Here is a 23471-nt window from a genome sequence, read left to right as displayed (position 1 = left end):
ATTTAATTATTCAATTTTGAATTACAATATGTGTATACGATAAATTTAAATTTAAATTTTACGTCCCTTTATAATTTTATTTAATTTTTTAAGTATAATCATAATATTTAGTGGGTGTCTGATAAATCAATTTAATAACTTAAAAGTGATTTAATAACTTAATTTAAATCATTATATACATTAAGTATGTTTGATAAACTAACTTAATGATGTAACTCAAAGTTATTTTTTTAAGTAAAAAATAATTAACTTGTTTTTAAGTTAACATCTTCATTTTATTTATTTTATCTTTACTTGTTTTAATTCTCCTTTACTACTTCATGACCTCCACTATTCCTTTGTCTTAATTATAATTTATGAAAATAAGTATATCAATTTAATAATTTAAAATAAAATTTAAGTTAGTTTTATCAAACAATCTAAATGCTTAAAGTAAAAATTAAATAATAAATTTTAAATCAACCACTTTAGAAGAATTTAATTTAAAATCGAGTATTAAAGTTATTAAATAATAAGTATTAAATTTTACTAAATAGTCTTTAAAGGCTATCAATAATTAGTAACCCTACCGATCGAGTGCTAGTTTCCAATAGTATGTGCTATATTTGAGCTGTTATAAGGTGATCCAAAAAAAGCTGCAAGAACTTTAGGATAGGAATAAGTGAGTCATTTAACTATAAAAACTCTTCAAAAACTTCCAACTTTAAAACAAACTCGTGACATTAGATATTTTAGTTAAATTGGGTCATCAGTACTACTACCTCTTTTTTTGAAATAGCCTTGAAGTTCGACGGTTAAAGGGTAATGCTAATTTGGGAGTGTTTTTGTTTTTTTATTTGTTTCAAACAGTAATGAATTGACTATATTTAATTTTTTTAACTTTTTTTTAATTGTTTAAATTAATGAGAGAATTTATTATCGTTTTCTTCTACCGTTACTTTTGGTTTAGAGATATAAATTTTCCTTAAATTTATTTGAAAATTATATCATGTCATTTTCAATTTATTATTTCTTTTCATACTATCATTATTTTTAGTTTTAGTAAAAAAAAATATTTTTTTAAATAAATAAATAAATAAGCCTCAAGTGGGTCTCGAACGTATGATTTGGATGTTTTGTTTGCTCCTTGGACTCATGTGTGGGGTGACAATGGATTTTGTCCATGGGGTTGATATTGTACTGACATAAGAAATATTAACATGAACATTAGTCATTTAATAATCATGACAAAATATATGTAACATGACTCATTTATTACAACATACTATTTAACTGATTTAATAAATATGTTAGGTTGATGCGCACAGGCCTCCTTTTGTGGCTGCTCGAGGCTTGAGCCCGCAAACCATTTGTATAAATCTTGTTCCTTTCTTTTGCAAGGAAAAGAAGACTCCAAAAAAAAAATAGAGAAAGCCTAAATGCCCAAAAATATTTTAATAGAAGAAATAAGTCTTAAGTAATTTTGCACTGCCAGTTATTAAAACTAGTACTTCAAACTCTTTATGAAATATGTCATACATGCACGTGCTAACATTTTGAACACCATCCCATTACAAAGCCCCTTGTACAAAATACAATATAAAGGTAGGAATTTTAAGTAGGTAATCGATAAGTTGGCGTGGCTAACAGGTGATCAACCCTCGGCATTGTCAAACCAAATTTCTCTTTCATGTTCAATTCACTTGGTGGTGTGTCATTTGGTAACTTCCAATTAAAACAATGCACCAATTGAGATACTACGAGTTGAACAGTTATTAGACCCAATTGAATTCCAGGGCACCCTCGACGACCTGATCCAAATGGAGTAAGTTCAAAATCATGTCCTTGAAGGTCAATATTGTTTTCAACGAACCTCTCAGGAAAGAATTCTTCAACATTGTTAGACCAAACATTAGGGTCTCTTCCAATTGTCCACGTATTTATCAGAATTCTTGACTTCTTAGGTATGTAATGTCCATTAATTACAATATCTTCTATAGACTCACGTGGAACTAGAAATGGTCCAATAGGATGCAGCCTTAAGGTTTCTTTCACCACCATATTCAAGTAGCCCAAATTTTCCAAGTCAGATTCTTCCACCATTCGACACATGCCAACTACATTCTTTAACTCTTCTTGAAGTCGTCTCATCACCCTTGGATGCCTTAGTAGTTCGGAGATAACCCACTCAATTGAAGTAATTGAAGAATCAATTCCACCCACAAGTATATCCAAGATGATTGCTTTGGCATTCTTTCGATCAATAGCATATAACGGATCATCCTCAAAATTGTTTGATTTATTCATTAGTGATAGCACGACATCAATGAAATTCATATGATTTACTTCATCTTTGCTAACATCTTGTATATGCTTGTCAATGATCTTGTCCAAGACTTCATCTATAGCCTCATTATTTGTGCGAAGGAGTTGAGTCAATCCCTGAAAATGAAAAATGCTTACAAATGATGAGTTTATTGGATCATTTCAATTATTGAAAGTAAAAGTTAGATTCAAATCAATTGCTTGATAAATGTTTTCTTAGAAGCTAGCTAACACGCTAATATATATTGCATATTCTCTTATACAAAACATTTATTAGGATAAATTTATAGAAATTCCATGAAGCATTCAAAAGCAAACAAAAAGAAAAATGAAAAAGCAAGCTAATACTCAGGAAGAAAATTAGTATTATTTGAAAATTATTAAAGAATTAATGTGTTTATAATTTAGTAACTTTTAATTATTTATTTCATTAATAATATTTATTATTAATATATTTAAAATTTATAAATGCAAAATATTATATTATTTTATTAAATATATAAAAATATTTTGTATATATTAAATAATAAATATATTAGTTTTTTTTTTCTTTTTGAATTTAACAAATTATATTTTTTTTTATTTTGAAAAATGAGTAATACAAAAAAATTAAAAACGTTTTTGTTCAAGCTTCACTCGTTGTCTACGAATGGAGGCTTCACTACCCATAAGAGCCATCCAGGGAAACATAGATTCAAGGCTAGAAATATCGAAAATAAACTGGAATATGGAACTCTTTCTCTATTTGGCTTCTTGACTTCTTTTATGCGAGGAGTTATTTCCCTCACTCATGATAAAGCAAATATATTACCTATTTTTAAAGAGAATTTAGTTAAACTAACGTATTATTTGATTATAATTATTGATTTTATAAAGTGTTTTTAGTATTTTTAACACTTAAAATTTTTTATTTTTCTAGTATTAAAAACATTAGAAATACTTCATAAAATTATTAATAAACATATTTTAAAAATATGTTTCTCAGTATTCTTTAAAAAATATTTTTAATGAAAGTGTTTTATTAGAAGTATTATGAAAAAAATCATATACTAATAATCTATTTGATAGGGATTCTAGAAAGTACTTTTAATATTTTTAATACCTGAAAAATTTTATCATTCAAATATTAAAAATGTTAGAAACATTTTCTAGAATAAATGTTTCTATATAAAACACCATAAATGAATTTCCAACATTATAAATAATTTTTAGATTTTTAAAAGTATTTTCTAAATTTTACCATACATCTAATTTTTATTTTTTAAAAAACACTTCTTAAACTAAAAACTCTTTCTAAAATTACTACCAAACAAACTCTCGTTATCATCATCTATTAAATCTATCTATCTATATTGAAATCTAACCTTTGATATCTCATATTTAATATATCTTATGACATAAAAAGGAATGACCTTTTATTTATGTTACCTGACTTCTTAAATAAATAAATAGATGTAGAGGCATTTTAATAGGCATGGATGACATATAATAAGCTATAAGAAAATAGCATCAATGTACCTGAAGGTCAAGAGGGCCAAGGAATGGCACATAGTCTGCAAGATTAAAAGTTCCTGCCAATCTAGTGGCCTCTCGAATTAGTGTTTTCAAGTCAAAAATCCGGTCCTTGTTATGTCCAAAAACCATTCGATACGCCATATCTTCGACGACCCCAGCAACCTTTGCGCTGATATCCACCACCTCTCCAGCACTCGCCATTTCCTTAACTGACTTCACTAACAACCCCACCTCCGCCTTCCTCACTGAGGCAAAGGAATTGATTTTTGCACTGCTAAAAAGATGCAATGCACACAATTTTCTCACATGCCGCCAGTACGGACCATACTCCGTAAATGCAACGCCCTTAGCCCCGTAGCTCAGGTATTCATAGGCCTGGAGTTTTGGACGGCTAGCAAACACAGCATCATGGGTTTTCATGACTAGCTTGGCGGCTTCAGGCGACGACACTACGATAGTTGGAACACACCCCAGTCGCATAAACATGATGGGCCCATACTTCTTGGCCAAGCGGCTAAGGTTTCGGTGAGGCAGGCTCCCCAACATGTGGAGGCTACCAATAATTGGTAAACCCCAAGGCCCCGGTGGCAGTTTCCGGTAGCCTGCTGGGAGTTTTAGGTGTGATAAAGTGACCCACATGGCTCCAAGGATGACTAGGAGAATAGCAACGGTGAAAAGAGCCATTGATACTGGTAATGGGAAAGTAAAGTTTGAGATATGAGAAGTGATGATAGAAGGCCAGCCATATATATAGATATTATATTGCCACACATTATTGTAGGGTGGATATCGCGATTCTCTGCTTCTGTTAAGACAGAAAATGGGAACATAACGTACAAATATGGGCCACATTAAAGAAGACATTTAAAGTCAATTATCATATTTATCATCTTAAACACATGGGAAATGTAACTAGTGTATATTACTTTTAAGTATTAAATTATTGATTTTTTTTAATATTTTATTTTTATTAAGTACGGTAAAACAAAGAAAAATTAATATGTTATTTTTTTTTATTTAGTAAAGCCTTGTTTTTCATGTAAAGTCCAAGAAATGATAAAAGTGTTGCACAAGCAATCATTACCCATTCAACAAGTTCATTCAAGAACAAGTTGTTTGTAACCCTCAATTGATCTTAAAAATCAAAATTATAACTTTATCATTGTCTTTTAAACTGTAATTAATGTGAAAAAAAAAAGAGAAATATATTATTTTATAAAGAATAATATCATAAGAATTGTACCCCATAATTTATCAATTTTAATACAAATATTTTGTTCGTATTATTTTTTCTACTATTTTACTTATGTTGCAAGATTTTCGTAAAATTTGTGCATACAAATTTCTGGCAAAGTAGTTAATCAACTGTTATCATCAATCTTTATGATAAAAAAATAGTTTTATCATCATCTTCCAAATTATGATCAAGATAAAAAAAATAAAAAATAAAAATATTATCACAAAGATTGCATCCCATAATTTATCAATTTTAATAAAAATATTTTATTTTTGTTATTTTTCCTATTATTTTACTTATATTGTAGGACTTTTATAAAATTTATGCATACAAATTTCTAACAAGTAATCAATCAACGATTGTCGCTAATCTTTAATGTTGACAGTGAGCACCCACCTAACATTCACCATTTTTTGTTGTAATATTGGTAATGGCGATGATACCCACCTATAATAAACGAGGAAGTGTACAATCTCATCCTTAAATAACCAGCACAGAAGAATGAAGCTCTTCAACCACACAATATATAGGTATTTTTTGAAAAGTCAAAATCTAAATCAATGAAAGAGGAAAAAAAAATTAAAAATAATGTGGATCACATGTCAAGTTTAAATAACTTAACAAGTATATGAGAAAAAAAAAATCATGTGACATAATTAATTACCACGTGTCAATTTTTTTAAAAAGGATAGTCATGATGAGTTTTAACTTTTGACAAGCAAGTTATGAAAAAAAGAAAGTTGGAGGGTAATTTTAAAATTTCATCAAATTATAAGATTATCATATAATCTTTTAAAAAATTATAATTATCTTACTCTTAAATTAATAAAATAATTATTATGAGGAAATGAAAATATGTATATAACGAAAGTACAGGATTATCCAATACATCGAACAAAACAAAATCTTTTATGAAATAATTTTTATTCAAATTCAATTATAAATTTATTTTAAAATTTAAAAAGAATTGATTTTAAACAAGATTTTAAAAAATAATAATTTTTAAATGATGGGTTGAATTGTTCCACGTCACTAACTCCACCACCACCACATGATTCTCTCCTTGTGTATGATCGATGGGGACAAAGCCCTCGTTCTGATATATGATGGCTTGGCTACAAATGTTATTTTCACAGTACTATTTTCATGTGAATCATGTCAGTTACCCAAGTCTCCACTTTCCTCCAATCAATATCACGGCTGATAAAGTTTGCATTATAAGATTGGTGAACACGTGGACTCAAATAGAGAGAGAGAGACTGACAATGTTTATGATAAAAAAATAGTTTTATCATCATCTTTCAAATTTATGATCAAGATAAAAAAAAATAAAAAATAAAAATATTATCACAAAAATAGCATCCCATAATTTATCAATTTTAATAAAAATATTTTATTTTCGTTATTTTTCCTATTATTTTACTTATGTTGTAGGACTTTTATAAAATTTATGTATACAAATTTTTAACAAATAATCGATCAACTATTATCGCTAATCTTTAATGTTGATAGTGAACACCCACCTAACATTTACCATTTTTTGTTGTAATATTGGTAATGGCGATGATACCCACCTATAATAAACAAGGAAGTGTACAATCTCATCCTTAAATAACAGGCACAGAATAATGAAGCTCTTCCACCACACAATATATAGGTATTTTTTAAAAAGTCAAAATCTAAATCAATGAAAGAGGAAAAAAAAATTAAAAATAATGTGGATCACATGTCAAGTTTAAATAACTTAACAAGTATATGAGAAAAAAAAAATCATGTGACATAATTAATTACCACGTGTAAATTTTTTTTAAAAGGATAGTCATGATGAGTTTTAACTTTTGACAAGCAAGTTATGAAAAAAAGAAAGTTGGAGGGTAATTTTAAAATTTCATCAAATTATAAGATTATCATATAATCTTTTAAAAAATTATAATTATCTTACTCTTAAATTAATAAAATAATTATTATGAGGAAATGAAAATATGTATATAACGAAAGTACAGGATTATCCAATACATCAAACAAAACAAAATCTTTTATAAAATAATTTTTATTCAAATTCAATTATAAATTTATTTTAAAATTTAAAAAGAATTTATTTTAAACAAGATTTTTAAAAATTAATTTTTAAATGATGGGTGGAATTGTTCCACGTCACTAACTCCACCACCACCACATGATTCTCTCCTGGTGTATGATCGATGGGGACAAAGCCTTGTATATGATGGCTTGGCCACAAATGTTATTTTCACAGTACTATATCCATGTGAATCATGTCACAATTGTTCCACGGCTGATAAATGTTTGAGAGAGAGACTGACAATGTTTGAGAGAGAGAGAGAGAGCAGCCCATGCGATCCATGTGAATCATGTTAGCAGCCCAAGTGAAACTTCTTATATCCATGTGAATTATGTCTCTAACTCTATGAAGGAACTTTTCTCATGGAATCGTTGATGGAGGGTCATTTTTATAGAAGAATTTTCTCATTATTACTCATTTATAATAGTGGAACCAATGATGCAGAGTAAAAAAAATAATTCTGACCTAAGATCATTGATGAACCAATCCCATAAATTCACTTATAACAAACTGAATTCTTATAAGATTTCTAGCATAATAAAAAAAAATAAAGACTTTTTATATCCACATGAATTATGTTCTGTATTTCTATCAATATGAAAGAATTTTTCTACTATTGCTCACTAATAATAGTGGAATCGATGGTATAGAGTCAAAAAAATATTCTTACCCAAAACCATGATGAACTAATGTCATAAATCCACTTATAAAAGAACAAATTCTTATAAGATTTATAGTAGAATCAAAAAACATTAAGCACAAGCAAAATACGAGTGACATCCTTGGCAACCCAAGCCGATCTTATATCTTAACATTTTCCATTAACATCCAAATTTGTCCCAAAAATGTGTTAAAAATAAGGTGTTACAACCATTTAAACAAAAATAATTATATAACTACATCGAAAGTGCAAAATTTTTGGTTGATTTTGTGATTTTTCATCATCCTATAATTACTCCACAAAATTACAATAATTGGTACAAATTGCACCCCACCACAAAGTTTCGCCAACCACTTCAAACAAACATAAATACAGCACAACACAAGACTTAGATGTTGATGGTCGCTTCCCATAGCCTAAGAAGTCCATTACGACCACCACTGCATATCCTTTTTCTTTCAAGATCTGAAGCCACGCATCTTACCTGGACACATCATATAAAAGGTCTGTGTCAATCCGCTGAAATCAGTAGTAGACAAAAATACATATACTTCTCTACTTTTATTACCACCAAGCTTAAAGCCAATGTGTAATAAAACAAGTGGTGTAAACCAGAAAACAAAGCCACAAAGTTGAGAGACCGGGGTCTTACTGAACTACATTAACCTATACTACAAACGGATAAAAGAAAAAAAAAATGGTGGGAGAGAAGGGGAGTGCAGGCGGGGGATTGGAAGGGAACAAGCATCTAAATGCATTAGATCTAATAATAAATTTGATGCGGGTCAATCCCATCACCCTAAGTTCATCAGTTCAGATCAAACTTTAATAGCTTAACATAAAATCATTTAGACTCAGAGCTCCACCAAGTGTATGAGGAAGTATCAAAGGGAAGTCCTGAGTAATTCAACCACAAAAAGCTACAAGAAAATAAAAAGGACAAAAATGAAGGAATTGATACTGAGGAGAAATGATGAGTTATAATGAAGGAAGAAATGGCCCATCAAGATATTTTATAGGAATGTTTTTTACACTTCTCTTTGATAATATTCTTGGTGTGCTTCTATGTAACAAAAATTTATGAAGTTGGAGGAAAAAAAGGCAATTTACAATTGGAAAACAGATTTGGAGAAAATTATATATGGTTATTAATATTGAGTTGCACCATGTGATGAGAATATAGGAATAGTAGAAGCAGAAAAAGAAGAGATCGATACCAGGGCAACTGTTCTTTGCGGTGTTCTGTATAGTTGCCACCCAGCCATCTTTGATCCTGTGCTAGATAAGCCACCTAGTCTTTCTTGAGGCCGATGAAAGAGAGACATAGAATTATCAGCTGCTCCAATTCCTAACCAGTGTTCCCCAGCATTGACAGATAAGATAGGAGCATTATGAATAGTAACATTCTTCACACATCTTAAACCTCCTGCATGCATAGCAAAGAAAATACTCATTGATGTGATATGTTGATTCCATTCAGTCAAAATTCCTAAAAACTCATACCAACTCCTAACAACATTGAAGAAAACACATTCATTTATTTAGTCATTCATAAAAGCAAATATAAGATTTATAATTGCACTTGAGATCTGATAGAAGCCAACTTTAGAGCCGCTTAACACTATATTTCTATAAATGAGTCTCAACATGTCTTCCCATGAGGTTAACACCATCTTCGTCTACTGAAGGCTAAAACCTAATCATTACCTGGAAACAAAAGACTGCCTTATATTGCAAGGATCATTAAGAATGGGTGGCATTCATTCACTGAAATGATCAAGCATAATAGAAAAATAAAAACTACTCTAACAAGATGATCAGGGAGATTTTTAATTAGGTTCATATTGGTGGAGGGATTTCAAAATTTGAGGGTTCTGGTTTTTATCTAGCTCAAACTAAATGTCATGTATGCAATAATCCAATAAACGAGCACAAAAACCATATTAAAGCACAAAAACCATATTAAAAGAGTCCCAAGTCATCATGGATGAAAAAGACATCAAAATTACATGACCTAATGATCCAAACCATCAAAAACCTCTTCCTGAAAATCAAGTGTAAAGTTCTATCCTCCATAGGGTGATCAGCAGACATGGATTTTTAAAATTTAAAAAAATTGTATATTTAAGAGATGAGCTGGGACAACACAAACACAAGAAATGTGAAAATTCCGTACTCCTTAACCTACAGAGGGTTTTGATGTGCAGTAGCACAGAAGAAGAGGCCACCTTTTTAGGAAGTTATATTTAATTGTTTGGTCAAGAAATATTAAAAAATTGTAACATGTTCCCTAAGGATCAAAGCATCCTCAATAATCAAATAAATGGAAAGAAAGGCATTTTTAGTTAAATCCACAAGATCATCTTGCACAGCTCACAGGGAAACATGGGTATTGAAATTTGGCATTCAAAGTTAGGGTTTTAATTTAGGAAAGTATTTTAGGAATAAAAAAGGAGAGATCATTTAGGATGATTCAGTTTCCTAATTTTAGGAGAGAATCAAGCTAGATTGATATTTTCTTATTCAGTCATTTGTGTATATATATGTGTATGGTGTGTACCTAAAAAATCAATATAAGGAATTCAGAAATTCTTCATGGTATCAGAGCCAGTTTTCTGAAACCCTAATCCCTTTTGGCCACCTCTTATTCAGGCCATCATTCATTCCGGCCAAATCTCTCTGGCCATCTCTCAATCCGACCATCTCTCTCTCTGGCCATCTCTCATTCCGGTCATCAGTCCCTGTTCTCAAAGCCAAGGGAGAAAACGCTTTCCGGTCGGTCCAATCGTCGTCAGAAAACATTCACCGCCGGTGACTTTTCCGGCGAACTTTTCCGGCGACGGTTTTTTTCACACCGCAAGGAGCGCCTGGAGGAGATCTCCAACTTTTCCCAAAGCACCGGAGCCAGAAAACCATCCACGCGCCTCCCACGCGCGTTTTTCCGGCCGGCGACTGCATCTCACGCGCCAACGCGTGAGGGCGCGTGAGCCACTTTTCGGCGACGCGCTTCCTACTCCAGGCTCGCCTGACGCCGACCAGCCACCCTTCGTACCTGTTTCTGCCATCCAAGCCCTGCATGTGCCTCTTTTGGGGTTCTTTTGCCTCCGCGGGCCCTCCGATCAGTTTTTCCGACGTCCTCCAGCTATTTTTCCTCAACTCCAATCCCTGCACGTGCCTTGGGAAGTGTTCTTCTACCTTTCCGGTCCATGACAAAATACGGAATGGCATCATCACAAGTATCCAGCGTCACGTCACCAGAATCAGTGGGCAGATCTGAAATTCCAAACCTTGGTGGCAGTGATTCCTCTCCTATTCTCATCACAGGACACAAATTAAATGGCCATAACTATTTACAGTGGTCACAATCTGTGTTGCTGTTCATTTGCGGTAAAGGAAAGGATGAGTACCTCACTGGAGAAGCAGCCATGCCAGAAACTACAGAACCAGATTTCGGAAAGTGGAAGATTGAAAACAGCATGATCATGTCATGGCTTATCAATTCCATGAACAATGACATAGGTGAAAATTTCTTGCTATTTGGGACTGCAAAGGACATATGGGATGCAACCAAAGAAACTTACTCAAGTTCTGAAAATACTTCAGAACTTTTTCAGGTTGAATCAGCCCTACATGACTTCCGCCAAGGAGAGCAGACAGTTACTCAGTATTACAACACACTCACAAGGTATTGGCAGCACCTTGACTTATTCGAGACTCACTCATGGAAATGTTCTGATGATGCAGCAACATACAGGAAAATTGTGGAACAAAAGAGACTGTTCAAGTTTTTCCTAGGACTAAACAGGGAATTGGATGATGTTAGAGGCCGAATCATGGGCATTAAACCCCTACCAAGTCTCAGGGAGGCTTTGTCAGAGGTTAGGCGTGAAGAAAGTAGAAAGAAAGTGATGATGGGATCCAAAGAGCAACCTGCCCCAACATTGGATGTCTCTGCCCTTGCTGCTCGGTCATTTAATAGTAGTAGTGGAGATCGTCAGAAACGGGATAGGCCTTGGTGTGATTATTGTAAGAAACCAGGCCATTATAAGGAGACTTGCTGGAAGCTTCATGGCAAACCGGCTGATTGGAAACCAGAGCCACGGTTTGACAGAGATGGCAGAGCACACGTGGCTGCCAACTCTGAGAGCACATCTGTTCCCGAGCCAAGTCCATTCAACAAAGAGCAGATGGAGATGTTACAGAAACTATTAAGCCAAGTTGGCAGTGGTAGTACTACCGGTGTAGCCTTCACTGCTAATCGAGGAGGAATAAAGCCGTGGATAGTGGACACAGGTGCTTCTGATCACATGACAGGAGATGCTGCCATTCTTCAAAATTACAAGCCAAGTAATGGTCATTCATCCGTCCATATTGCTGATGGTTCAAAGTCAAAAATTGTCGGGACAGGTTCTATAAAACTTACTAAAGACTTATATCTTGACTCTGTCTTCCATGTTCCAAACTTGGATTGTAATCTTTTGTCCATTAGTAAATTGGCCCGTGATCTCCAATGTGTTACTAAATTTTATCCAAACTCGTGTGTTTTTCAGGACTTGAAATCGGGGAAGATGATTGGCAGTGCTGAACTGTGTTCCGGGCTCTACCTCCTCTCATATGGCCAATTCTCAAACCAAGTCTCTCAAGCAAGTTGCGTACAGTCTCAGAGTATGTTAGAGTCTTTCAATTCTGTGTCAAATTTTAAGGTCAATAAAGATAGTGAGATTATAATGTTACACTATCGCCTTGGTCATCCTAGTTTTGTTTACCTTGCAAAATTGTTTCTCAAATTATTTATCAATAAAAATCCAGCATCTTATCACTGTGAAATTTGTCAATTTTCAAAGCATACTCGAACAGTATATCCTCAAATCCCATACAAACTTTCGACTGTTTTCTCTCTAATACATAGTGATGTGTGGGGTCCCTCCCGGATAAAAAATCTTTTCGGCACTCGATGGTTTGTGACATTCGTTGATGATCATACACGGGTAACATGGGTTTTCCTTATGAAAGAAAAGTCAGAGGTCGGGCACATTTTTCAAACCTTCAATCTTATGGTTCAAAATCAATTCAATTCCAAAATTCAAGTCCTCAAGTCAGATAATGCAAAGGAATACTTTACTAGTAGTCTCGGTACTTATCTTCAAAATCACGGCATTATCCACATAAGTTCTTGCGTTGACACCCCACAACAAAATGGGGTGGCTGAACGCAAGAATAGACATCTCTTGGAGGTTGCCCGGTGCCTTATGTTTTCCTCTAATGTTCCAAACTATTTCTGGGGGAAGCTATTCTCACAGCTACTTATTTGATTAACCGTATGCCATCCAGAGTGCTTACCTTTCAATCCCCACGTCAACTTTTCTTAAAACAATTTCCTCACACCCGTGCAGCCTCTTCTGATTTACCACTCAAAGTATTTGGTTGCACGGCATTCGTTCATGTGTATCCTCAAAATCGTAGCAAATTTGCTCCTCGAGCCAATAAGTGCATTTTCCTAGGGTATTCTCCAACCCAAAAAGGGTACAAATGTTATTCTCCAACCAACAAAAGATTTTACACCACCATGGATGTCTCTTTCTTTGAACATGTCTTCTTCTATCCCAAATCTCATGTTCAGGGGGAGAGCATGAATGAACATCAAGTTTGGGAGTCTCTTCTTGAGAGTGTACCTTCTTTTCACTCAGAGTCACCAAATCCTTCCCAATTCGCGCCCACTGAGTTGTCCACACCCATGCCGTCATCAGTCCAGCCAGCCCAGCACACAAATGTTCCTTCTCCTGTGACCATCCAGTCTCCCATGCCTAGTCAACCTATAGCCCCACAACTTGCTAATGAGAACTTACAAGTTTACATCAGGAGGAGGAAAAGACAGGAATTAGAGCACGGATTACAGTCAACATGTGGCCAATATATTGACTCCAATTCAAGTCTTCCTGAAGAGAACATAGGTGAGGATAGGGCTGGAGAGGTGTTAATTCCCAGCATTGATGATTCTACTCTGCCGATTGCATTGAGGAAGGGTGTTAGGAGATGTACAGATCATCCAACTGGGAATTATGTTACATATGAAGGGCTATCACCATCTTACAGAGCATTTGCTACTTCTCTTGATGATACTCAGGTTCCCAACACAATACAAGAGGCATTCAAAATTTCAGAATGGAAGAAGGCAGTACAAAATGAGATTGATGCACTTGAGAAGAATGGGACGTGGACTATCACAGATTTGCCGGTTGGGAAGAGGCCCGTGGGGTGCAAGTGGATTTTCACCATAAAATACAAAGCAGATGGATCAGTCGAGAGATTCAAGGCTCGTTTGGTAGCTAGAGGGTTTACACAATCCTATGGGATAGACTATCAGGAGACTTTTGCTCCTGTTGCAAAACTGAACACTATCAGGATTCTTCTCTCATTGGCTGTCAATCAAGATTGGTGCTTGCAACAACTGGACATAAAAAATGCGTTTCTAAATGGTGACCTAGAAGAGGAAGTCTACATGGAAATACCACCTGGTTTCGAAGGAAGTATGGCAAAGAATCAGGTTTGCAAACTCCAAAAATCCTTGTACGACCTTAAACAATCTCCCCGAGCCTGGTTTGATAGATTCACAAAAGCAGTCCTGAAGCTGGGCTACAAACAAGGTCAGGCTGATCATACTCTATTTGTCAAGAAGTCTCACGCCGAGAAAATGGCCATATTGATAGTCTATGTTGATGATATTATTCTATCTGGGAATGATATGGAGGAATTACAGAATTTGAAGAAGTCTTTGTCAGAAGAGTTTGAAGTTAAAGACCTTGGAAATTTGAAATATTTCCTTGGTATGGAAGTGGCTAGATCAAGGAAGGGAATTGTAGTCTCTCAAAGAAAATACATACTCGATCTTCTTAAGGAGACAGGTATGCTTGGATGCAAACCAATTGATACTCCTATGGATAGTCAGAAGAAACTTGGTATCGAGAAAGAAAGTACACCGGTAGACAGGGGGAGATATCAGCGGCTCGTCGGGCTCTTGATTTATCTCTCACACACTCGGCCAGATATTGGCTTTGCAGTGAGTGTTGTAAGTCAATCCATGCACAGCCCCACTAAGGAACACATGGAAGCAGTCTACAAGATTCTTAGATATTTAAAAATGACACCAAGGAAAGGTCTATTCTTCAGAAAGACAGAGAACCGTGACACTGAAGTATACTCAGATGCGGATTGGGCAGGAAACATCATTGACAGGCGGTCCACTTCTGGATATTGTTCTTTTGTCTGGGGAAATCTTGTTACCTGGAGGAGTAAGAAGCAATCAGTTGTAGCCAGAAGTAGTGCAGAAGCTGAGTACAGAGCTCTTGCACAGGGAATCTGTGAAGGGATTTGGATAAAAAGGGTTCTTAGTGAACTGGGACAAACGAGTTCATCTCCAATTCTGATGATGTGTGATAATCAGGCAGCTATAAGCATAGCAAAGAACCCCGTGCATCATGACAGGATCAAGCACATTGAGATTGATAGACACTTCATCACAGAGAAGGTGACTAGTGAGAGGGTTAAATTGAACTATGTTCCTACCAAGCACCAAACCGCAGACATCCTTACCAAAGCTTTACCTAGGCCTAACTTCGAAGACTTAACTTGCAAGCTGGGATTATATGATATATATTCTCCAGGTTAAGGGGGAGTGTTGAAATTTGGCATTCAAAGTTAGGGTTTTAATTTAGGAAAGTATTTTAGAAATAAAAAATGAGAGATCATTTAGGATGATTCAGTTTCCTAATTTTAGGAGAGAATCAAGCTAGATTGATATTTTCTTATTCAGTCATTTGTGTATATATATGTGTATGGTGTGTACCTAAAAAATCAATAAAAGGAATTCAGAAATTCTTCAATGGGTTTACACCCCTCTATCCAAAAGGTCATAGGATACAAGACATCTCTTGTGTATACTACCGTCCAACACAACAGTCCCTAAACTAGAGGTGTTCAACATACAAGCCTTAAGCCCCATTTCCGAGAGCTTGTCAAATGCTAAAAGCAGTGTTTAAAGGTCAAAAGCAAATTTCAAGAGGATTTGGACAAAACTCTCAATGATAAACCCCACACTTCCCAACATGATTTATCGGCATTTTGAACAAGCAAGAAGACCCATGCTTTTCCTCAAAGGTGATGCAGGAAGTAGATTTTTATTTAATTAAAATATTTAAACAATGTCATAATTATCCTTACCATTTATAAAAGTATTTTTAAAATGCACTTCTTAAACATAAAATTCAGTTGCACCAAACTAGTGCTTTAAAATATCATATTTTGTTTCTGATAAAAATAAATATATAAATAAATCATTATTAATATCACTATTACTCTTACCCTCTTCATTTTCCCAAAATCGAAGCAGCCCATCAGTTGAACCTGAAAAGAAGGATATCCTTATTCAGACACTATTTATAAAATTGCTCACATTAGCACCAGGGATAAATCTGCCACTGAACAGAAATGTCTTTGAAGTGCCAAAGTAAAAAAGATGAAAGACTACAGAAAAATGTAAAAGACAAGGTGTTAACCTGTTATTATTCCTCTGTCTGACATCAAATACTCAACACATAAAATTGGACCAGCATGGCAAGCTAGAACAGCATCACATGTACCTCGTGAAACAGACCACATTCTTGCTGTCCAATCATCACTACCAGTAATAACAGTATCTCCGACCATTCTTATTGACCTGCATGATTGACATTAAACACATGACTCTCCTAAACATGTCAGTGAACTTAAAGAAGAATTCTGTGCTCTTTTAGCTCACCGGATCCATTTTGTATGCCCTAAAAGCTTGTGCATCTGCCGACCGGCACGAATGTCCCAAATGTTTGCAACCCTGATAATGCAAGAAGTCACCAGGTTAGTAGAGCTAACAAATTAAAAGTGCAATTTATATTTATTGCAGTGACCATGGTCCAAAATTATAATTTCAATTCACATACGCATCTCTACCACCAGCAGCCAAGATTCCTGTTGAGTCATCATACTCCATGCAAAGAACTGCACTCGAGCAACGACCAACAGTTGCCACACACGTATCAGTTCTCACATCCCACATCTTCACAGTTCCATCATGGGCAGCAGTAAGGACACGTTCTCCTGACAGCATACGCACACAGCTGACCTGCAATGATAGATATCAGGGATTGATTCTTCAACTCTCTAAAAAATAAAACCTTTCACCAAGATTAAATCTAGATATTGGACCCAAAAATGATTCTATTTACATACAAAGAAGAAAAAACCTTCCACAAGAAGAACCACATACATTTTTTCCTGTTTAATTTCATTTTCTGAACTAAAGAACATGAAAAAAGCATTAGTGGTAATCTGTAAGCATGTCATGTGAAAGAATTTGGGAATGAAGTTTTTTACAGTGAGACTTGTGTTTCATCTCCTACTTATATGTTTCAGCACATGCCAAAAAGAAAGGATGCTACATGTATGGATCAAAGAAGAGATAACAATGATAAAGGGGGCTAATCACTAAAAATCTCACTCTCTAGACAATAAAATTTTATGTCCCTCCCTCTCCCTCTCCAAATATAAACCTTTATTGTTTAGAGTGCTTTGTGCATTATCAAAGGGATGAAGCTTTGGCAACTCAAACCTGTCCATCATGGCCTTTTAGCTCTTCTAGAAGTTGAGATGTTTGTTTATCCCATACAATAACAGACTGATCATCAGATCCTGATACCACTTTCCCACGATCAGAACTTATTGCACGGACAGTCCTATGTAGAGATCCAAAAGCGAAAGGAAAATCAGTAATTTAATGTAAAGACAAATACTTAAATCATAGTAGCCAAAAAAAAAGAGGAAGGAAAGGAAAAAAACCAGTTGGAAAAAAGGAATCAGCAAAAATTAAAGAATATGGGTTGTGGAGTAAATACTTTGTATGTCCTTTCAAAGTTGCCCTAAGTTCAGAACCACGAAGAGTAGGATCCCAGATCTTCACCTGCACAGTTATGGAAAAAAAAATGATAACCACCATGCTTTTCTATTCCAGTGCTGCAGTTTAATGCTTTATAGAATTTATGTATTGATCATTGGAAGTTTGAAAATGAACAACCAGACAGAATGAGAATAAGTGTTTTGAAGCATATACACAACAAATTGGCACTTGGCAGCTGACCTTTTAAAAAGGCTAAGGAAAAAGAAAAAAAAAACAAATAAGCCCAATTATATCATTGAAAACATCAAGTTACTCAAAAATCTTTTCAAGATATATTTTAGTGTAGTTAGTCACATTCAGGTGTGATAGACATTACCATGATTACTTTTTCACAGAGGTAAACAATGAAATTGGCTGAGAAAGAGGAAGTCATTTGACTGAGTACCAACTGCAGGTGGGAGTCCCATGACTGGGCCCACTAACCACAACTCACAGTCAAACTACCAACAACCATGTTTAATTTTCATGCATTGAAATTTTTTGGTGCAAATAACCAATCAAATACACAATTTTACCAAGCAGTCTGTGCTTCCACTGATAAAGAAACCTGCATCTTCACGATCACCCACAAGATCCCACACCTCTCTTCTTGTTACACAATGTAATGCAGTAACAGCACCACTATGACCTCTAAGCATGCGAACACTGGTCTGAATTTTCTTTTGACCAAAAGAGGATAGATCTTGTTTGCGAGGAGTTCCATTCTCATTTGCAGCTAAACAAGAGAGAGAGAGATGTAAAGGTAGTTTATTTGAACATAAAACACATGCATAATTACCCTCAACGGACGATGTACCTAAAGTGCCACTATCAGAAGTCCACCTACGAACACGACTGAAAGAATTTGTTCTTGATGTTGTATCTCTGCTAAACATGCTCTGGACCCAGCTCCTTCCAACGCCAGAAGCCTCAGCAGGTTGTTGATCATCATCTGTGGAATCATGTGAATGTGGGGATGGCAATCCAAATGAGGACATGGATTGGGCCTTCACGGAAGAGATTCCCCAGTAACTGATGCGTAGTTGTTGGACATGTGACAAGAAACCTCTGAGTTTTATCTGAAAACAAAAGGATGAACACTTTAAGCAATAATTTTCATAAACAAATGAACAAATATCAATATAATCTAAACTTCGGAAAACTAAATTAAAATAGAAAAATGAAATATGGAACTAAAATGTGACAGATACCAAAAAACTAAATTTGTTCTTCAGTATATGCATCACATACATGAGATTGACACTAATAATTGAGACTGTAATATCTAAACAAGAAAAGAGAATACTAATATGGGGTCAATGAAAGATTGATTACTAAAATTAATTATTATTATTTTTTTTAATAACCGAGGAACCTTCCATGGCCAAGCCCTTGGAACTCTCCATAGGGACCCAAACCTCGGGGCGCTGACCAGCACCGGGTAAATCAGAGTATCATTAGTGGTAGGATTTGAACCCGAGACTATGTGCCTCTTACTAGGACCACACCTCCCAACATTTGCCCTAACCAACTAGGCTACCTTGGTTGGCTGACTAATAAAATTAATTAATATTATAGGATAAATCAAAGAATAAACTATCAACTCAGCAGGCCCATAATTTTGCATTCAATATGCACAAGTACAATAATTTTCTTTAAAAGGTATTGTTTGGTACATGAAATAGGTCTAACATTTCATATAATCAAGAGCTACAAAACCAAAAACAAAACAATTCCAAAGAAATATCATTCTAGCATTTAGATGTCACTACTGAACCAACCCATACAATCTTATAGATGCCTACTTCCCACATGTTTACTGAATTGACCTAACATTAATTAGCAAGGGCACAAGCCATTGCCCATTAAGGGCAAACTACCCAAAAGATGCGCAAGTAATTAAGGTGAAACAGAAAAAAAGCACAGACAAAAACACAAAATATATGGAGAAAAAAATATCATACACAAGACCAATACTCCCCAGGCACAACGAACAAAATCTTAGAAAGCAACCATTTTTTTTTTTTTTATCAGAAACGAAGAAAGCACCCATTTTGATACCCCCAATTTATAACGCCATCAGTCCAAATAGACATCTTTTGTGTTTGGTGCTTGGAAATCAGCTCCTCATTTCTATGAGCTTTGGCAGGGACTCTTTTTATTGGGGTTTCCTTTGGTCACTCCTAAAGGAATCTCTTAATGTCATTAGTCTTTTTTGATGAATTTGGCAAGGACTAATGCTCTTTCATTGGCAGGAAAGCAAGGAATAAAGTTCTCTGGCCGTGTGCTACATTAGCCACTGTACGGACAGTATAGCAGGAACAGAGTGCAATTTTCATGGACGCCAAACAGGGCGAGTGAGGGTGTCTATTAGGAGTCTGCAAGCATTTCTATGAGTATCCTCTTGATGGCTGGGGGTTATTTGCTTGTCATTTCAAAGGGGAGAGGTTACTACTGGCCAGTCGACACCTGCTTCCAATGGTGTAGCCTCAACCCTTACACAATAAAAAGTTCAGCTCAAGTAAGAATCTAGTTTTAGGGGGAAGGGGTTCAGAAATCATAACAGAGCTTCCTTAAGGGCTTTATCTAACCCAGCTGAGGCAATTGGAACTGAATTATTAACATTAGTTGAGGATTTCTAAAGTAGAGAGTCTTATTGTGGAAGGGGACTATCCTATTGAAACCTATTGGGCCTCCTGACTGAATAGAGTTTCTTGGAGATATGATCATTGGAGGAGGAGCCTCAACCTTTCTAGTGATATGGTTAAAAAGGGTGGGTAGAGGAAGGGGTTATGAGGTAATGGCAGTATTATCTTTTTGCTGTTTGTTGTTATCTGGAAAGATATTGTTTTTGTTTATTGCTCTTTTTCTTTTTTTTCTTATCTGGAAAAACCGCCATTAATAATTTTGTTTCCTATAAGAATCCAATAGGTAATAATGCCATGGCAATAAGACAAATCAAACTTCAAGCATAATCGCAAACACTGGAAAACAAATTTGACTTACAAACTGCTTGTTTCCAATGTTGTTTTTCTCCGCAATTGTTTCAATCATGTACCAAGCATCATTATCATGAAGTCCCAACCCCGCCTTCAAATAACATAAACAAGAATGCCAATAGTCAGAAGGATGAAAACAAACAAGAAATTAAGTAGGATGATTATTAGGTGGGGGAAAAGAGGAATAAATAAAACAAATATTACCATGTGTGATGCCACTAAAATTAGCTGTGTTGTCACCTGAGTTGCGTAATTGGTTGACCTGACATTGAAATAATATATGAAACACAATTAATAAGTATTACTTTCAAAATCACTGATATTTCTTAGTATAAAAGTTTAATAAAACTTATATAAGTTTTCAAATCACTGGTTCAGTAGATTAGCTTGTTCAAAGACATAAGGGATCATTAAATTGCCCCAAGGCCTGGTTCAGTTGGCAAATAGGCAGGGGTGCAATGAAGAAGTATCAGCTTGATTCCATGTACCAAAGAGAACAGTTACGCATAAAAAAAAAGGGTCAGAAAGGATCATGAAAAAGATGCCACACGAAGAAAAAGGAAGGAGATCCTGTATGCAAGGGTGTTTAGAAGAGGCAAATGAGAATTTTTGTCCTTGTTGAATGATGAGCCATGCTGCAACGGCACATAAATTAAAAAGAAATGTCTGGTTTTCATCAGGAAATTTGGCACACAGCTAGGTTTCAGTGAAGAGTTTTTGAAATCTCTAGCAGTGCTCTTTCTAGCTTTTGAAAATTTATTTCTTTATCCTATTCCTATGTCATGGGACAGGCTCAATCATGTAATTGCAAGCACATGCAAGTCTAAAATCCATGATCTTTGACAAGACATACTATTTTCACTTCTTATCTTTTTTTCCTTAGTTCTCAATCAAATTAAATAAATAAATAGTATTCCACATTTTTCAGTAATAACATGGAACCCTGCCATAGGTGCAACTAGTGTAAGTTTAATCCAGGACAAAACTGAAGAACTAGATATTGAGTCTGTTTACGTTGGTTACCTTATGAGTCAAGAACTTTTGGAAGAGGAATTATGTAACCTAAACAGCAAGTTTTGTTTTGGCCAGTACCTCTGGTGATCTACCCACTAGAACCAGTCGCTATACAAAAATATTTAACCCTTCTCATATGATAGTTGGTGGCTTCATGTTGTCAAATTAATGGTACATGGTACACCTACAGTTAACTAAAAAGTGAAGAACTTTCCTCCTACAATCCAATGAATGGAGAGTTGTAACTTGTTCACAAAATCCTTTAAACATGAGTCTAATGTAAGCAACAGAACTTTAGAGAGAGAGAGAGAGAGAGAGAGGGAGAGAGGGATAGAGAGAGAATCAGAGACTGATTTAGCAGGATATAATAAGAAAATAAAAATAGAACTGAATGGATGAACTATATAACTTTTCAATATCTAAATTCCTTACTTGTTTGAAGATCGATCCATTAGATAGTCAAAGTATCCTTCCCAAAACCTGCAACAAAAAGGAAACTTCATATCTTAAATTTGAACAAGACAACTAAACCAAAGAATGAAGTGTGATGTTTAAGTACTAGATGTAACTTCAATTTTTTGAAGAACATCCATATTAAATCCCTTTGTCATGGTAACAAAGACTAGATAGTATCTTCTTTCTAAAGCAAGTCCAACAGCTAATCTCAAAAGAATAGAAGTGTGATGGTTCCACAACAAGAGGAGCAAATCAGCAGAAAGTGAGTTTCACCTACTGGCATACAATTTTTGTTTATTATCTATTTAGATAGGAGAAGCTATGTTTATTTCTTTTTCAATAAAAGCATAAGCTCTGTAAAAACACAAGAACTTCCCCACATCCTTCCCTCTCCGGCTACCAATGCAATTGAACACAGCATACACTTAAACTTCATGGTAAAACAAACAGAGTCCCAAACCAATGGCCTTTCTTCACTACTCTCTCGCATGAAAACAGTCCTTGTTCAATGAATGAGCAAAATTTAGAATAGGTGTTGACAAAAGAATTAGGATGACTGGAAAGTAACGCAAGCTGAAACTAATGGTGCATTTGGTTTTCCAGCATCTAAACTTAGAACTAAACTCATATTTCTAGAGATAAATTCTCGGAATAAAATGGATATGAAATTTTACTTCTAATATTTAATCAAAGTTGGGAATTTGAAATTCTCACCAAATTTTATTTTTATTGTAGTATTTGGCTAACTTGGGAATTAATGTAAATTTATAAAACAATTCCTCAAATAATATTTATGAAAATTGGACCTAGTTATAAACAAAGAAAGAAAAAAAAAAAAAAAAAAGGTTGTTGCACCATTTTATGTCTTCATTCCCTAGGAATAGGAATAAAAAGATGCCAAGTTTTTCATGGGTGCAGTTCAAGGAAATTAAAACTTCTAAAATTATGTGCACTCAAACATGACAATCTTATATGTGGATATAAGATACTCAGTCCCCAATTGAGATACTCATGAACTAAACACTCTTAAGGTTGGTGGTTGTGGATTAAAAAAAAAAAAAAAGGTTTAATAAGTTAGGATTAAGGCAATAAGTTGCCCAAATTTAAGAAAACAGGTTACTATTATTTTTAGTCTCCTATAAAGTGATTTATGACCAACTAAATGAGAGGAATTGCAAAATATGAATTAGCCCTGGGCAACTAATTTTGTAGATGTTGATGTTGGTATATAACAAAAATTA

The 23471-nt window shown here is 34.7% G+C and overlaps 2 protein-coding genes across 3 annotated transcripts in view; both read right to left on the bottom strand.

Moving 5' to 3' along the window:
• Positions 1-1446: 1446 nt before the first annotated feature.
• On the bottom strand, positions 1447-4536 carry LOC117904962 (cytochrome P450 CYP736A12-like). Its single transcript, XM_034817795.1, has 2 exons — positions 3823-4536; positions 1447-2421 (listed from the first exon to the last, which is right to left on the bottom strand). Exons 1-2 carry the CDS (start codon positions 4501-4503, stop codon positions 1594-1596), a joined length of 1509 nt encoding a protein of 502 aa, XP_034673686.1. The 5' UTR covers positions 4504-4536; the 3' UTR covers positions 1447-1593.
• Positions 4537-7904: 3368 nt separating this feature from the next.
• The window catches only part of LOC117904961 (DENN domain and WD repeat-containing protein SCD1), a 58257-nt gene continuing 42690 nt past the window's right edge, over positions 7905-23471 (bottom strand). For both annotated transcript variants that reach the window (XM_034817793.1, XM_034817794.1), the window contains 13 exons: positions 22207-22254; positions 20965-21022; positions 20768-20851; positions 18579-18840; positions 18298-18497; positions 17721-17785; positions 17438-17561; positions 16770-16951; positions 16592-16663; positions 16350-16510; positions 16156-16197; positions 9015-9223; positions 7905-8281 (listed from right to left, as the gene is read on the bottom strand). In XM_034817793.1, coding sequence (XP_034673684.1) covers positions 8186-8281; positions 9015-9223; positions 16156-16197; positions 16350-16510; positions 16592-16663; positions 16770-16951; positions 17438-17561; positions 17721-17785; positions 18298-18497; positions 18579-18840; positions 20768-20851; positions 20965-21022; positions 22207-22254 — 1603 coding nt within the window. In that variant the 3' untranslated portion in view covers positions 7905-8185. The remainder of the gene's footprint in view (positions 8282-9014; positions 9224-16155; positions 16198-16349; positions 16511-16591; positions 16664-16769; positions 16952-17437; positions 17562-17720; positions 17786-18297; positions 18498-18578; positions 18841-20767; positions 20852-20964; positions 21023-22206; positions 22255-23471) is intronic.

The sequence above is a fragment of the Vitis riparia genome, chromosome 17, assembly GCF_004353265.1.
Source record: "Vitis riparia cultivar Riparia Gloire de Montpellier isolate 1030 chromosome 17, EGFV_Vit.rip_1.0, whole genome shotgun sequence".
Lineage (NCBI taxonomy): Eukaryota > Viridiplantae > Streptophyta > Magnoliopsida > Vitales > Vitaceae > Vitis > Vitis riparia.
Note: the sequence above shows the minus strand (reverse complement) of the source record. Positions and strands in the feature narration are given on the sequence as shown.

What these genes read in the sequence shown, in the direction of transcription:
- LOC117904962 (XM_034817795.1), bottom strand. Translation starts at nt 4,503, where the DNA reads ATGGCTCTTTTCACCGTTGCTATTCTCCTAGTCATCCTTGGAGCCATG. An exon ending in TTGGCCCTCTTGACCTTCAG is followed by an intron (nt 2,422 to 3,822) that starts GTACATTGATGC and finishes TTTCATTTTCAG; the next exon opens with GGATTGACTCAACTCCTTCG.